This window comes from Xenopus laevis, chromosome 3L, assembly GCF_017654675.1.
Source record: "Xenopus laevis strain J_2021 chromosome 3L, Xenopus_laevis_v10.1, whole genome shotgun sequence".
In the NCBI taxonomy this organism is placed as follows: Eukaryota; Metazoa; Chordata; class Amphibia; order Anura; family Pipidae; genus Xenopus; species Xenopus laevis.
This window is the reverse complement of record NC_054375.1, coordinates 118382462-118396587: the sequence shown is the minus strand read 5'-3', so window position 1 is coordinate 118396587 and position 14126 is coordinate 118382462. Positions and strand designations below refer to the sequence as shown.

At 39.1% G+C, this 14126-nt stretch overlaps 1 protein-coding gene across 1 annotated transcript in view; it reads right to left on the bottom strand.

The window, feature by feature from the left end:
* Window positions 1-1392: 1392 nt before the first annotated feature.
* Window positions 1393-14126, bottom strand: part of st8sia2.L (ST8 alpha-N-acetyl-neuraminide alpha-2,8-sialyltransferase 2 L homeolog) — a 99165-nt gene continuing 86431 nt past the window's right edge. Inside the window, exon 6 of the mRNA XM_041586867.1 lies at window positions 1393-2995. Coding sequence (XP_041442801.1) covers window positions 2710-2995 — 286 coding nt within the window. The 3' untranslated portion in view covers window positions 1393-2709. The remainder of the gene's footprint in view (window positions 2996-14126) is intronic.

Here is a 14126-nt window from a genome sequence, read left to right as displayed (position 1 = left end):
AAATTTGCCATCCCTAGCAGTACCTCATAGCAACCAATCAGCAGGCAGAATCTACTGGTCACCTGTTTAAAAGCAAGGATCTTCTTGGTTGCTATGGTTTACTGCTCCTGAGCAAACTTATTGTTTTTTTTAATTACATATGGGGGTTAGAGTACAATGATGAAGAGAGTTAAGACATTTTTGTAACATTAATGACATTTTAGGTAATAAAAGGCACAGAGTTTTCCCAGGTCTAGTAACACATAGCAGTTAACCAGATATTGGTTTTCAGCTGGTGACCAGTAAATGCTACCTGCTGACGAGTGCTATGGGTGACTAGTTTTACCACTTTTAATACATTTAATTATACTGGGTCGGACTGGGGGGTCCAGGGCGCAGTGGGCCTGCAGCCTCGCGGGCTCTCACACCTTTCCCTGAGCCCTCCAGCTGCAAAGCCGCAGGGAGCGGGTCTGGACCGGCGGGGCCCAAGAGAGTCAGGGCCCACCAGGTTTTTTTTATGCCATGGTGCCCATGGGCCCAGTCTGACCCTGTAATTATATATTTATCATTTTATATTCTTTAAATAAGTACTGAGATCTTTGAATACACTAAAAGGGTGTTTCACTTGGGGAAGAAAAATGTTGTATTTGATTTAAACTAGACATTTTAGGCAAATTTATACTGTAAATTTTACCTCTGTCAGATACAATTCTTATATATTTCATGTGTTTTACAAGTTGAGTCAATTTGTAGACCCCAACAGTTAGGGGTGAGGATTGCACATCTGGGTACTTCACCACACTTTTAAATGAGACCTGAGAAATAATTCCAAATACTATTTTATGATGTTAGTCAAGCAAAATAAACATCACTTGCAAAGTATAAATTATTTCAATCTCATTTTATCTCATTTCATTATTTCAATCTCATTGCCTGCCCCACCTCTATGCCTAAGGCATAGAGGAGGGGGTAAATGACATTTTTAAACAAGTTTATAACAGGTATGTATGTTTTAGTAAAAAGAGTTTGTGTTTCATATTTCCCACCACACCCATATTTTTATCCGTAGAAATGTACCACCTCCAGCATGAACAGTTCATACATCTTCCTCCTTGAGTCCTGTTTGGACAATAATCCATCACAAATGTAAACTTAAACTAGTACTTTATAGTAATCCAAGCATATGTGGGCATGGTAGGGTAGAGAAAAGGAATATGGGAAAACTCAGTAACTCACCACATGCAGTATTCACATTTTGAGTGCAGGCAGAACCTGGAGAACTAGGGATATTAGTCTTTGCAGGTGGAGTGTGGTTGTGGGACAGCAGTGATAGAAGGGAGAGATGGTGATACTTTTAATTAGAGCAAACCAACCTGTGTCCCTCAGTTTATTAGGGAAAAAAACAAGTCCATCTATTTATAGTTGACTTTAATTGTCCCAAGATAGTAATAGCGTCAAATACAAAGCATCTTGAATTATACAAAAACTTTAAATGATGGCACCTCTTGCTACCCAGCTTCACAAACAACAAAATAGCAGGTCAAGACTAAACCAAACCCATTAGGACACTTTCCAGGATCACATTTATCAACTTCAGAAAACCAGAAACTATTAGACAGTTTAACATATTGAATGTTGCCATATTACTTAGTGCTACACCCGATACAGTATCTAAAGCAAAATCTCAAACACTGAACATTGGGACTGGTCTGTATCAGTCGCACTCTACAAGCTGCTCCTAAGACACGTGTATTCCTCTATTATTCTACAGTTCCATTCACAATTCCATTTTAGAGATTTAGAAATGGGGTTTCCCAATTATGACTCAACACCATGTCTCCATATAACAGCTCATATCACTTAACAGCTTACGACTGTTAGAGAATGTTGGGGGGGGGGTTAGTTCGGCAACAGCTGGAGAACTCATCAAAATATACAGTAAAATTTAGTGTAGTGTAAACTGAATATTAAATGTTCCAAGGGCATTGCCAGAACGAAGAGAAAATTCAGCTGATTTCAGGCAGTCTGTGACATGGTGACATTCATTCTATTGTGTATTACATTGAGACTTGTACATGACAAACTCATTTTAGATTTAAACACATCTATAACATTCATTGCCCCTTTGCTGCATGATTTTTATTTTGAATGGAAAATACATGATGAGCATGTTTGCACTCTGATTGTTCTGACAATCACATCAAATATTTATAGTCAATTATAGATACAAACACAAGTTTGTCTAAAACAAATGGATTTCGTAGAGTCCGAAATTCCTATTTTCCAGGTTCCCACTTAATTTCCAGTTACGGCGAATGTCTTTAAGTGCCTTCTATGTGTTCCGTAGATCCACGCGTTTCAAGTCATGGAAGTGCAAGTACCACTTGTTTTGCTAATCTCGATCAAGTGCAACTTGAAGGGGAAAAGGGAGGACAGTAACAATGTAAACAAAATCATACAACAGCTCAGTATCAGTACTTGATTGCTTATATGAAACATTTCCAGATTTAACCTTGGACAAGACATAGAAATTGTACTGCATGTGCCAGGTCTCGGCGCGCCTACGGGATTTAAAACAATATACTTCTATGTCTCCTATCCGCTGCAGGCCTTTTGTTTCTTACTTGGGAACTCCAATTCCTTCATCATAACGCTTTTACATTTGGACATTGTGTTACTAATTTCTTTCTTTTGTTGTCCGACTGTGTCTTTGTGATGCAGGATGAAGTGCTATGTTGCAGCTTCACATTCACCAACATTAAGTTTCAAAGCCCCCTGGAGATGAAGGTTTTTAAGTGCTTTAAATTCCAAGGGCATTGCGTGTGGACCTGCTTGAGACGTGTATCCGTATTTAAGACTGTCATAGTAATGATATTTTACAGGGTTCTGGTGCAGATCTCGGGGGAACGGCCAAAACCCATACAAGTAGATTCTGTTGCAGAAGCGAGTCGCCAGAGTGTACATTAAGATGCCCGTTGTTGGTCTCTTTATATGCACTTTATTAGTCAGCCAGTACCTATTGGAGGGAAAAAAATGAAAAATATATTACTGCACATTGTAGTTGAAATGAATGACAAAATGAGGCCCCTCATGGACTATATAAACTTAATAATGTCTACCGACAACAGCTGAAAAGAGGAATGGCTGTTTATGGTCAAAAAGTTAAAGTATTTATTTATTTTTAAAAAGAAACACAATTTAATCTGCCTACAATTCAGTACCTGACATACCACTAACATAAATCATAATGAGATGTAGAGAACTTGCCCTGTACAACTCATGTATCAAGAATAAGATAAAGAATTCCAGTTCCCTAGCTATCACTATAATGTAGAAGGGGTCATATACACAACTATGAGTGCAGTTGTGCTAAAAGGACACTTAGGGGCAGATTTATCAAGGGTCGAATTAATAATTCGAAGTATAAAAATTAAGATTTCGTGCTATTTTTGTGTACTTCGACTATGGAATAGTCCAAATTGGATTCAAATTTGAAAAACTTTGTACTGTCTCTTTAAAAATTCGACTTTGACCATTCGCCATCTAAAACCTGCCAAATTGCTGTTTTAGCCAAGAACCTATTTGGAGTCAATTGGTGGACTTTGAAAAATCAAAGTTTTTTTTTTTTAAAATACTTCAAATTGAATTTGATCGAATATGATCTTACTTTGTTTCGAACGATCGAATACAGCCTATTCACCCGCAAAAAAACCGTATAGTTTTTTTATTAGATTTCGGTAACCTGCCGCACACTGCCACCTGCAGGCAAGCTTGGCAACTGCCCTGTAAAGGATTTTTCCATTCACTTGCCTTCCTAAATAAGGGCTATACATAAAATAGCAAGCTTATAAATAAAGAAAAAAAGGATAAATACTGTACAGACAGCAGGGAGCCTGAATCATAAAGCATATCAAATGCTTTTATATAAACTTCTTCTTAATATGGATGAGTTTGGGATGATTGCTAGGATTCAGGCACGCAGGAAAAGAAAACCATAATAAAAGACAATGTCATTGGCTGAAACTGAGCACCATATTGGCAAAATTCCTTCCTGCATTGGTATAAAGTTATTTTGTGTTGCACATTAAAGATGTTATTGCTAGACATTCCAGACTCTATTGTTCTCCAAGGGCAAAAGTGAAAAAATATTATACTGAAAACGCTTCTTTGAGAAAAAAAAATATTGATAGACTCTAAATACTGCAAAGAGTTTCTATTTTCTCTCCATGTCTGCACTGACGTTTCTACAGGTATTCCCGGAGTCCAGAACCATCCATGCAGGATAATTGACTCCTGAACCTTCAACCTAGTAGTTGTGCACATGGTAGGGAAATTAGACTGGAAGGGTTGAATGATGAGCAACAGGTTAGCAATATATATAATATATATATAAAGTATAATAAATCATATTAAAGTGCACCTGCTACCCTAAATTTGTTTCTATTACCAGAGATTTGGGAGGAAACAATACTTTTTCATTAAAAAAATACTCCTATGGGAGGGTTGCACTGAGAATAGTGTCACAGCTTTTGCTTGTTTTTTCGAGGGCTGGGAGAAGCACTGATTGGGCCAGATTTAGTAAAGGGTGAATTGACGTCAGTGACCGATTCGCACACTTCACCAGACATAAATTCGTTACCACTACACTAATTCACTAAAATGCTAACGCTGGTGACTTTTCGCTAGCAATACTTTTTCAGTGCGAACATTTCATAGCGAAGATTGGCTAGCGTTCATGCCTAGCGAAAAGTTGCCAGTGATCTTACACTTAGGTCAATTTGAATAGGGTGGGTACATTAAAGTTGTATGGACGTCTTTATTAGAGATGTTGGTACAAATGCTTGAAGTGGTCACTTTTTATCACAAATGTCCAATAATAAAGACAAAAGAAACAGAAACGGAACTAGAGGGGGGCGGGCCCTGGTGCATGACGCGCACCCCCTGCTCCCCTGGTAGTTCCGCCCCTGCAAAAGAAATCATATAATGCCCTAGACATGAGCCCACTGTAAAATGAATGATCCATGGCCCTCATATGTCTGGGGAAAAATGTTAACCCAAAAACATTTGTTAGGACTTTTGCAGGCAATCCCGCTTAAAAAAAGGAAAAGTCGCCAGCGTTTTTTCAACTGTAATGGATTTTCGGCCGACAAGATATCATGTAAGTGACATAAGATTGAGGAAGATCAAGCTTCATTTTACCAGTTCCAAGAACTTTGGGGGAATCGGCACTCTCGTCACTAGGTTCAACTTGCCTGGGTGCAGTGTCCAAAATTTTGAAATAATTATTCAGTAAAGAAGGTCCGCACTCTCAGGACTTAAAAATTAGATCATGTTTTATTAACAAAAGACCAACGTTTCTATTTCGCAACTATTTAAAAGTATTTCCTAGTATTTTGATACATTTAAATAGTTGCAAGTGAAATTAACAACTGTTACAAAGTTTATTTTTAAGTATCCTCCTCTGTTAAACAAGGGGTGTTTTAACAGCGATATGACTATCTGTATTTCTTAGTATTTCTTAATTTTTAGTATTGATGTATTTTGAGTTATGCTATTGATTGCATTGTGATGATGACAAGGATGACATATCAGTCAATTAACTTTTCCCGCCATCATGGGTATTTAATGCATTTTTATTGTCTGTTGTTACTTTGAGAAAGGCCTTGGAGAGGCTGAACTGTTAGTCTTTTGTTAATAAAACATTAACTAATTTTTAAGTCATGAGAGTGCAGACCTTCTTTACTGAATATATATATATATATATATATATATATATATATATATATATATATATATATATATATATATATATATATATATATATATATATATATATATATATATATATATATAAAAGAAACCAAGGGAAAGTTGTGCTCACCACTAATTTTTATAACCATTAGGCGGGGGTGCAATGAGGCTGTGACCACAAAATACATATAGTCAAATACAAGATTCCTCTGCACTCAACCCATTATCAATATATTTAAGACAGAGACATTTTGTGCATACTGCTACTGAAAAATGCCTTACCCTTTAAACAACACAGGGATTGTTTGTCCATATATTGCAATATATTTAAGCTGGCCAACTATGTTATAGCTCTGCTCTGTCTGGATCAACTAGCAGTTAGGCAGGTTAAAAGGTTGAACTTGATGGAAGTGTGTCTTTTTCTCTCCGACTTATTTCTAATTGCTCAGGTCTTCTCTCACTGTTACCTTCCCCTCTGTAAAACATGTCAGTTCTCCTACAAATGTCACCTCTCTAAATGTCACCTCTCCCACAAATGTCCCCTCTCTGTGGAACAGTGTTGACCATGCTAATGCTGATACCACCTCCACACATTCTTCACTCTTTCCACTCTTCACACTTCTCTGCACACTGAGCACTTATGTTCTTCTTCCACCCCAGTGTTGGTCTTTTCTACCAATCACCAAAGTAATGAATCATCATTAAAGACTACTTCTAAAAGTCATTAAAGACTACTTCTAAAAGTTTTACCTTAAACATTATTTGAAAAATCTGACATTAGCGAACATTGGCTCTTAGACTCCCGTTCAATGAATGTGTCATTGGTGCTAAGTAGACATAAAAAGCTTTTTTATTCCCTAGAGCTTTTAGGCTAACATTTGGATTGTATCTTTATTTGAAGAAATACAAAATGTGTGCGTATGTAGGTGTTTGTGTCCTGCTGAGCTGTCAGCACCATTTCCAGAAAACTTGTTGCAGCATAATTGAGCATATTCAGGTGCAATGGTTTCAATAAAAACGAACATAGATTTATATAAGTACTTTTCAATAATGATATTTCATGCCGATATTTTCAACAAGACGCACATGCAGCATTCAACGCCACGTTTTCCCCTTTTTAAATGTAAATAAGGATTTGTTCTTTTATTTAGTTCCCTAGTTTTCGGGCACCAACCAACAATTATGTTAGTACAAAAAGTATTTGCTGCTCTACTCACCACTTATTACTGCTTTCACATTTATATGTCAACAAAATAATGTAAAAAAAAATAACAATAATAAAGTCATGGTTAGTGAATATGGAGAAGGTGAGCAAACGCTACACAAGCAATAGTATCAGTTCCAAAATGTCTTTATAAACATGAACCTTTTTAATGAGGCGTGTTGAAGGGTGTCTCTTCTTGATATATCTAAATATTTATATAGCATATATATTATATAGGAATATAATACTTTTAAAGATATATACAACTTGGAGATGCGATCTATAATCCCTTCAAGCAAGTGGCATAAATATTGGTGGGGGGAGGGGTGGTGTGATTGTGCCTACTAAAGCCTTCAAACTAATAGGAATTTAAGCACATACATGTGCATCCAATAAGAAAATGTGCTTCTGGAGAGGGGCCAAGGATTGCTACATTACTGAGTAAGTAAGGATACACTTACTGAACAATCACCCCCTAAATACACAATATAATTTTATTACATTGGATTATATGGGTTTACTCTTGAACATACTTTGTAAGAAGCCTGTGAAGACCTTGCCTCTTTCTGTTTTACATTGCACTTTCTATGTTTTCTGGTCACTGTAGAGACCAAAATGAGGTTAAACAAAAATAATGGATTTTGCATATTCAAATCAGAATGTTGGTGCCTGAATGCACATGCATCCTCCGCTTTTCATTAGGGCGTAAAGTAAATGTAAAAATCTGTCTGTTTAATCTCTCGTGATGTATCTAAAATTAAACAGGAGAAACATTATGGAGAGTATGCAAAGCTGTATACAAGTAACGATAATAGGGATTTGATATGGGGTGCATACCAGCAAAATACTTTTTTTAATGAGTTTGCCATGTAGTGCAATTCTGTACACATTAATAAGCAAATTTGGCATTTCAATAAGAAAGTGCTGGAGCCAGGAACTTCCTCTTTGGCCTGATAACATCAAGAGGCAGGGCAGGCTGCTGAGCCAGTTCAGGAGGGAGGCTGTATCTTGTTAGTACTAGGTAGATGATAGGAGAAATGTTGCTAGCTTGCCTCAAAGGTGAGCTAGAGACTGCTAGAGTAGCAAGCAAGGACAATCTGTGGCCCCAGTGAGGAGTTAATGTTTGGGGATCGGACCCCGGCGATTGTGCGCCAGTTAGGGACTGAAGTGTTCAGATGTTGTTCAGTGGGAACCTATGGGTACTGCAGTCAGAAGTTTGTGCAATGTAGTGCTGTACATGGCAGAGAAGGGAAAAATTTAGTGGGTAGGAACCGTCAGTGGCACTCTGCTAGTTCATTTACACATTAAAACTGCCACTGGAGACTTCACAAGAGAAAACACAGACATGAACCCTGTGAAAAGCTGCTACAATAAAGTCTGTGCTTTTCACAGTAAAGGCCTGTCTAAGCATCTATCTAGTATCTAGTGATGGGAGACATCAGCCACGGGTGAACCTGTTACACACAGATACAATTTCATCCTAATCTCAATGACCTTTAAGATGGGTTTTCTGGTGTATCTAGGACAGAAAAAAAGAATTCTCCCAAATCTCACACATCTGGCTTTCAGGCTGTGTTCCCCCAGCCACCCACTGGTCTTTAAACGGAGTTCCCTCAGCCACTGCTTCAGTCCCCACAGTTAGGGGACCGCTACTGTAGATGCTCTATCATAGGCTCATATATCTTCTTGATTGTATTTTTAATTTTGTTTCATTATGCCAGTTGGGGTGGATTGCCATAGGGCAATGGCTACTGTCAACTATGCAAATTAGTGGTGGGAAGGGGAAAAATATTTTACTTCCTTGTTTTGTGACAAAAAGTCAAGCGATTTCCCTCCCCACCCCTAATATATAATACTGGATACACTGGCACATAGAAGGATGGTGGAACATAATGTGTAGGGCCTAGAAAAGGCATAAGTGTGGAAAATGCTGAGGGTTCACTCATAGGGGTAGATTCACTAAAGGACGAAGTGGGTAAAGGGACATCGCAGGCGCCAATTCGCTAGCGAAAGAGATCGTCGCTAGTGTTCATTTGCACTTTATTGCCAGGTGACTTTTTGCTCTGGCGAAAGCTCGTTACTCCACAAATTCAGTAAAGTTTGGATTTTACTGAACGTTACCTCTTTTGCCAGAGTTGACTTCGCTACCTCAGACCAGGCGAAGTGCTAAAAAAAAGTTAAGTCCTAACAAACTTTTTTTGGGTAACCGGTTTCTCCAGACATTTCATAATATATGGGACATTTTACAGTGGGCTCATGTGTAGAGCATTATATTAACTCTCTTGTCTTTACTAAGGTTCCTTGGACATTTGTAAGAAAAAGTAGTAACTTCAAGCATTTGCACCAACATTTATAATAAAGACCTTCATATAATGTTAAATTACTCGCCCTATGCCTAAGCCTAAAATCACTAGCGCACAAATGAACGCTAGGGCATCTTCACTACGAAATGCTCACACTGGCGAAGTAATGCTAGCGAAAAGTCGTCAGCGTTCGGCGCCCAGGACGAAACTCTGCCTTTTAGTGAATTGGTGTATTCGTAGCGCATTTGCGATCGGCGAACTGGCAGGAACTGTACGAAAATTCGCCCTTTAGTCAATCTACCCCATAATACTAAGGTATCTACCATAGAAATATATCTAAAGTGTAAGCTTTGATGGAGGTTATCTTGGAACAGTGAAGAACTACTGGCTGTATATGTGTGTGAGCATTGTGATTAATATAAGTATAAAGAATAATTTACTGTGTTTGCTTGTTTGGGAGAGATAGCATGTTGCCTTATATTGTAAGCTCTATAGGAACTGTTATGAATGATCAATAATGTCTGTAAAGAATTGTATAAAAATCTTTGCGCTATATAAATACCAGGAAATAAGCTTGTGTGTGTTCGTGTTATGCTTTCACATTTAGATATAAGCAAAGAAACGTAATATATAGGGTACATTTTGACTTTTAGTCAATATACTTTTCAAATACAGTATAAAGGACAAGGGCACAGTAACAGGTTTCAACCCTTTCTATCTTCTAGTGACAACAACATGGGGCTTGGTGAATAATCCCTACAGAGTGAACTACAGCATACATTGTGAAAGGATTAAAAATCCTATTAGCGAAGCGTAATTAAGTACAGATCCTAGAGAATATGCCTAACATGGTGTTTCAGATCCGTATCTTTTCCTCCATAATGAGAGAAGAATTACGTGCCACCAGGAATGGCATTGTGCTTCTGTGGAATGTCAGGCTGTTCTGTTTCATTACAGGTACAATCTAAACTACAAACACTTTGAGAATCCTTGTGAGCAGGTGCTCAGGTAGATAAGACGGTCACAGCTGTTAGCAAGAAAATGATCCAGCTAGAAGCGCCTTCCATTAGAATGGGGCAACTATATGGGTTCCAGAGATGTGTTAAGTAAATAATTGACTGTGGCAACACTGAGCAGAATGCAGCTGCTACAGAATACGCTTAATTCAATTACACCTTAAAAGAAATAACGCTACAGGCAGTTATTCTACACAGAGACTTATACCCATTGGAATACCCATTGTAAGATGCAATATATAATTATTACCTTTTTGTTGAGAGTAATTAGGAGGGAGCATCATATTAACTAGGGAAACACTTGGCAAATTTGCTCAGTGAGTTTGCACCTTGCATGCAGTATCTGGCTCTATTTGTGTTTTCAATACATAACCGGGGAAAGATAAGGCTCCCATACACAAGCTGATAAAAGCTGCCGACAGAACAAGTCGTCAGATCATTGGCCCATGTGTGGGGCCATCTGACGGGCTTTCCTGATCAATATCTCGATCAGGCAGGTTAAAAAATCCTGTTGGATCGCAGCCACATCTGTGCGTTTATGCTGTCCCGCAAACCGACCGCCCGTATCAGATGCATTATCATCCGATCGTTGGGCCCTAGGGCCCACGATCGGATCAGCCCGATTTCGCCCACTTCAATGTGGGCATATCGGGAAGAGATCTGCTCGTTTGGGATCTCTATGTCTTTGGCCACCTATACTTTAAGTTAACATTCAAATGTTCAGCTCCCCTTGCTGTGATGTATAAAGATATAGAAAAAAAGAAGAAAAATTGATCAATGCACATTCCCTGGTCCCCTGTCATATCAGTAATCTATGCAGATGCATGTATTTACAAAGACAGGGTTTTTTAGTTACAAAATTATGATCATAAGATTGATAAGCCACCATACCACGTCAAGGTAAAACCCATATGGCGGTCCCTAACTATTTACCTCTGGTCATAATTTCAAATGCTAAAGCCTCCCGGCATAAGAGCATTACCTGAAAAATAAGGTCTCCCCACCTGGGCATTGGTTTTCATTATAGGGCTTAGTCCTCCCCCGCCATTAGCTTTCAAAGGGGAGAGATAACCTAGACCCCAGCATTGGTTCCATGAGATTAATCCTCCCCCGCATGCGGCTTTTAAGAGAGAGAAACTGCCCAGACCAACACCCATTTCCAAAGGCATTGTTCCACCATTTAAAGAGACAGGTATGGGGGTGCTACAACCACACCTGATATGACAGGGGACCGGGGAATGTGCATTGATTCCCTGGTCTGTAGTTAATTTGGCCAGATCAGTAGCACTTCCAATGTATTTTAGTACATTTTTATTAAGCCATGGAGTGCTCCCACAACTTTTCCTTTTTGCATGATGTATAAAGATATTAGAAGTCACCTGTCGCCTGGTGCTTTCATATGGTCATATAACTCCAAGTTGACTACTAATATCCTAAATATAATCATAAGTGGGGGTCAATAATTCATATTAATCTATTAAATTTCTATATGTAGTTTCTCACTTTGGGAGCTCTCTGCCTTTGCTCCATGCTCTGCACAATGCTGCCTCTCAGTCTGTTCCCCTCTGTTCTTTTCAGTTTTATCCTGGTGTCTTTATGTAGCCCTTTCTGCTGCACAGCCAAGTACTGTACTTTCTGTATCTTTTTCTTTCTGTTCTGCTCTTTTCCTTTCCTCAGGCCAGCCTCCCGTCATCCTCATAATTGGAGGTCATATTAGATGCACCAACAGGTTAAAAACAGAAGAGTAGTGGGGGAAAAAGGGGAGGAGCGAGACTGGGACCAGAGGAGAAGAGAGATCCTGGACCAGAGGGTGAACGAGTAGGACTGGAGGGGGAGCAAGTGGGTCTAGAGGGGGAGCAGAACTGAAGAATGAGAGGGTGAGTGTTTTGTGTCAAAATACGGTAGTTAGTTCGGTGGCGGCAAAGAGGTGCTTGCAGAGGAAATCTGCAGCAAGTGCTGTGTCTTTAAGATATAAACAGCACATTCTGGTGTTAGAACATGCTATTTTTATTATAGTGAATAAACCCCTTCCCACGCCCCCACGCCTCACTCCGATGCCCTCCATCCCAGGTACACCCAATCTGATGACCCCCAACCCAGGTGCAACCCCATCCAACGTCCCTCTACCCCAGGCGCAACCCCCTCCAACGTACCCCCGCTTTAGGTGCCAACCCCTCTGATTGCCGCCACCCTGCGCATACCTTTCTTTCTGTGAGACGGCCAGGGTGAGGCACGGAGAGCGGGTTTGGCCTGGTGGGATCCACCGGGTTTTTTCCAGGTGTCCCACCCCTGGACATTACCAGCTCCATGTTGTAGCTTCCACTTTTTCCAGCTATAGTCAGGTGATCCCAGTGGTGGCCAATAAAAGGGCAACCATGTTTGGGAGTTTTAACCTTGAAAGCAGCAAGTAAGTTGCGGGTAAAACTTAGTCCCCTGTGTAAAATGTATAATGAAGCAATTGAATTCTTAATGAATCAGATGCAAGTTGAGTGTAGGACTGGCCAGACCAGGGATGACTTTGAGATAGTTGGCCATCTCTATCCCTTACAAAATATTGTTTTAATACAGCATTCTTGCATCTGGCTCAAAATAAGATAACACTCAATAACAGCAGACTAAACCATGCATGGAGAAAATATATATGTATGTATGTGTGTATATATATATATATATATATATATATATATATATATATATATATATATATTATTTGTATTATTGCTTTTGCCTTTTTATTATTTATCACTCAAGAATCCGTGCTGTGCATGCCTGCCTCCATTTCCAGAATCTGACATATTTTTTTCTATCTAGCTGAGCCATGGCAGGTGTTGGATAATATCCAGATTTGTATTTTTAGCACCCTGCCATTAGGACAAATGTGCTTTTTCTTCGATGCCCCATTCATCTTGCCAACGAAAAGCCTGAGAGATTCTGTGGCCCAGTTATTAAAAGAGCAAAACATCAGCAGCATACAGTAGCAGATAAACAGAAAACTGTGTGGTGCAAGTCCAGCATGAATACTATTAGATACAAGAGGCCTGCAGGATACAGCACAAGGCCACGCTAGAAGCATGCTTGTTTAAAGAGCCTATTAGAGTAGAACTATTCAATAGAAACAGGAAAAGCAGTTACTGGCTGAAAAGCCTCATATATCCTTAAGGCTCCCAGAATAAATTGCCTCACCTCTGTACTAAGATAGGACCTTAAGCTAATGCATCGTATGACTTGTATAGTCTCCTGTTGCTAGATACACTCAGTTACACTGGGCAAGAAAAGCACAGAAATCAAACAATTTCTGGCCTGTAGTGCTCACATTAAAGCCAGTTCATTCCAGAATGTACTCAAACTCTCGGGCATTATTTGGCAAACTATATATTTGAAGCTATTTATATGGTCTATTCAGAGAAATGGAACACACATAGGAGCAATTCTTCTCTTTCGTTCATCTTGCTAACAAAAATCGTGCTTCCTTGGCTTCATTTTCTAACATGGAAACCGTGGCCACGGCAGGAGTTAGGCAAGACAGGACGCAGGGCAATAAAGAAACATGAGTGAAAAACCTAATAATTCAAGTCATGTTACTAAATATGATAGATGAGAAAAGCACTTGCAGTTTTTGTATTGAAACAATGGATAATTACGCATTTCTCCCGCTGTCCTGAGGTATAACCATTTACATTTTTCCAATTCCTGTTTCTCTTAAAAAATTGAAAGTTAATTTAGCAAGTACGGATTTGAATGTAACTTTGGAGAAATGCAAAATAGGTTGAGTGAATCACCCTTATAGAATTCCCATTTGTCCATGGGTCATTTCTCACTGACTCCCTGTTCCCTAGGGTATTTTGGGTGATTGTTACAGGTGAAGAGCGGGAA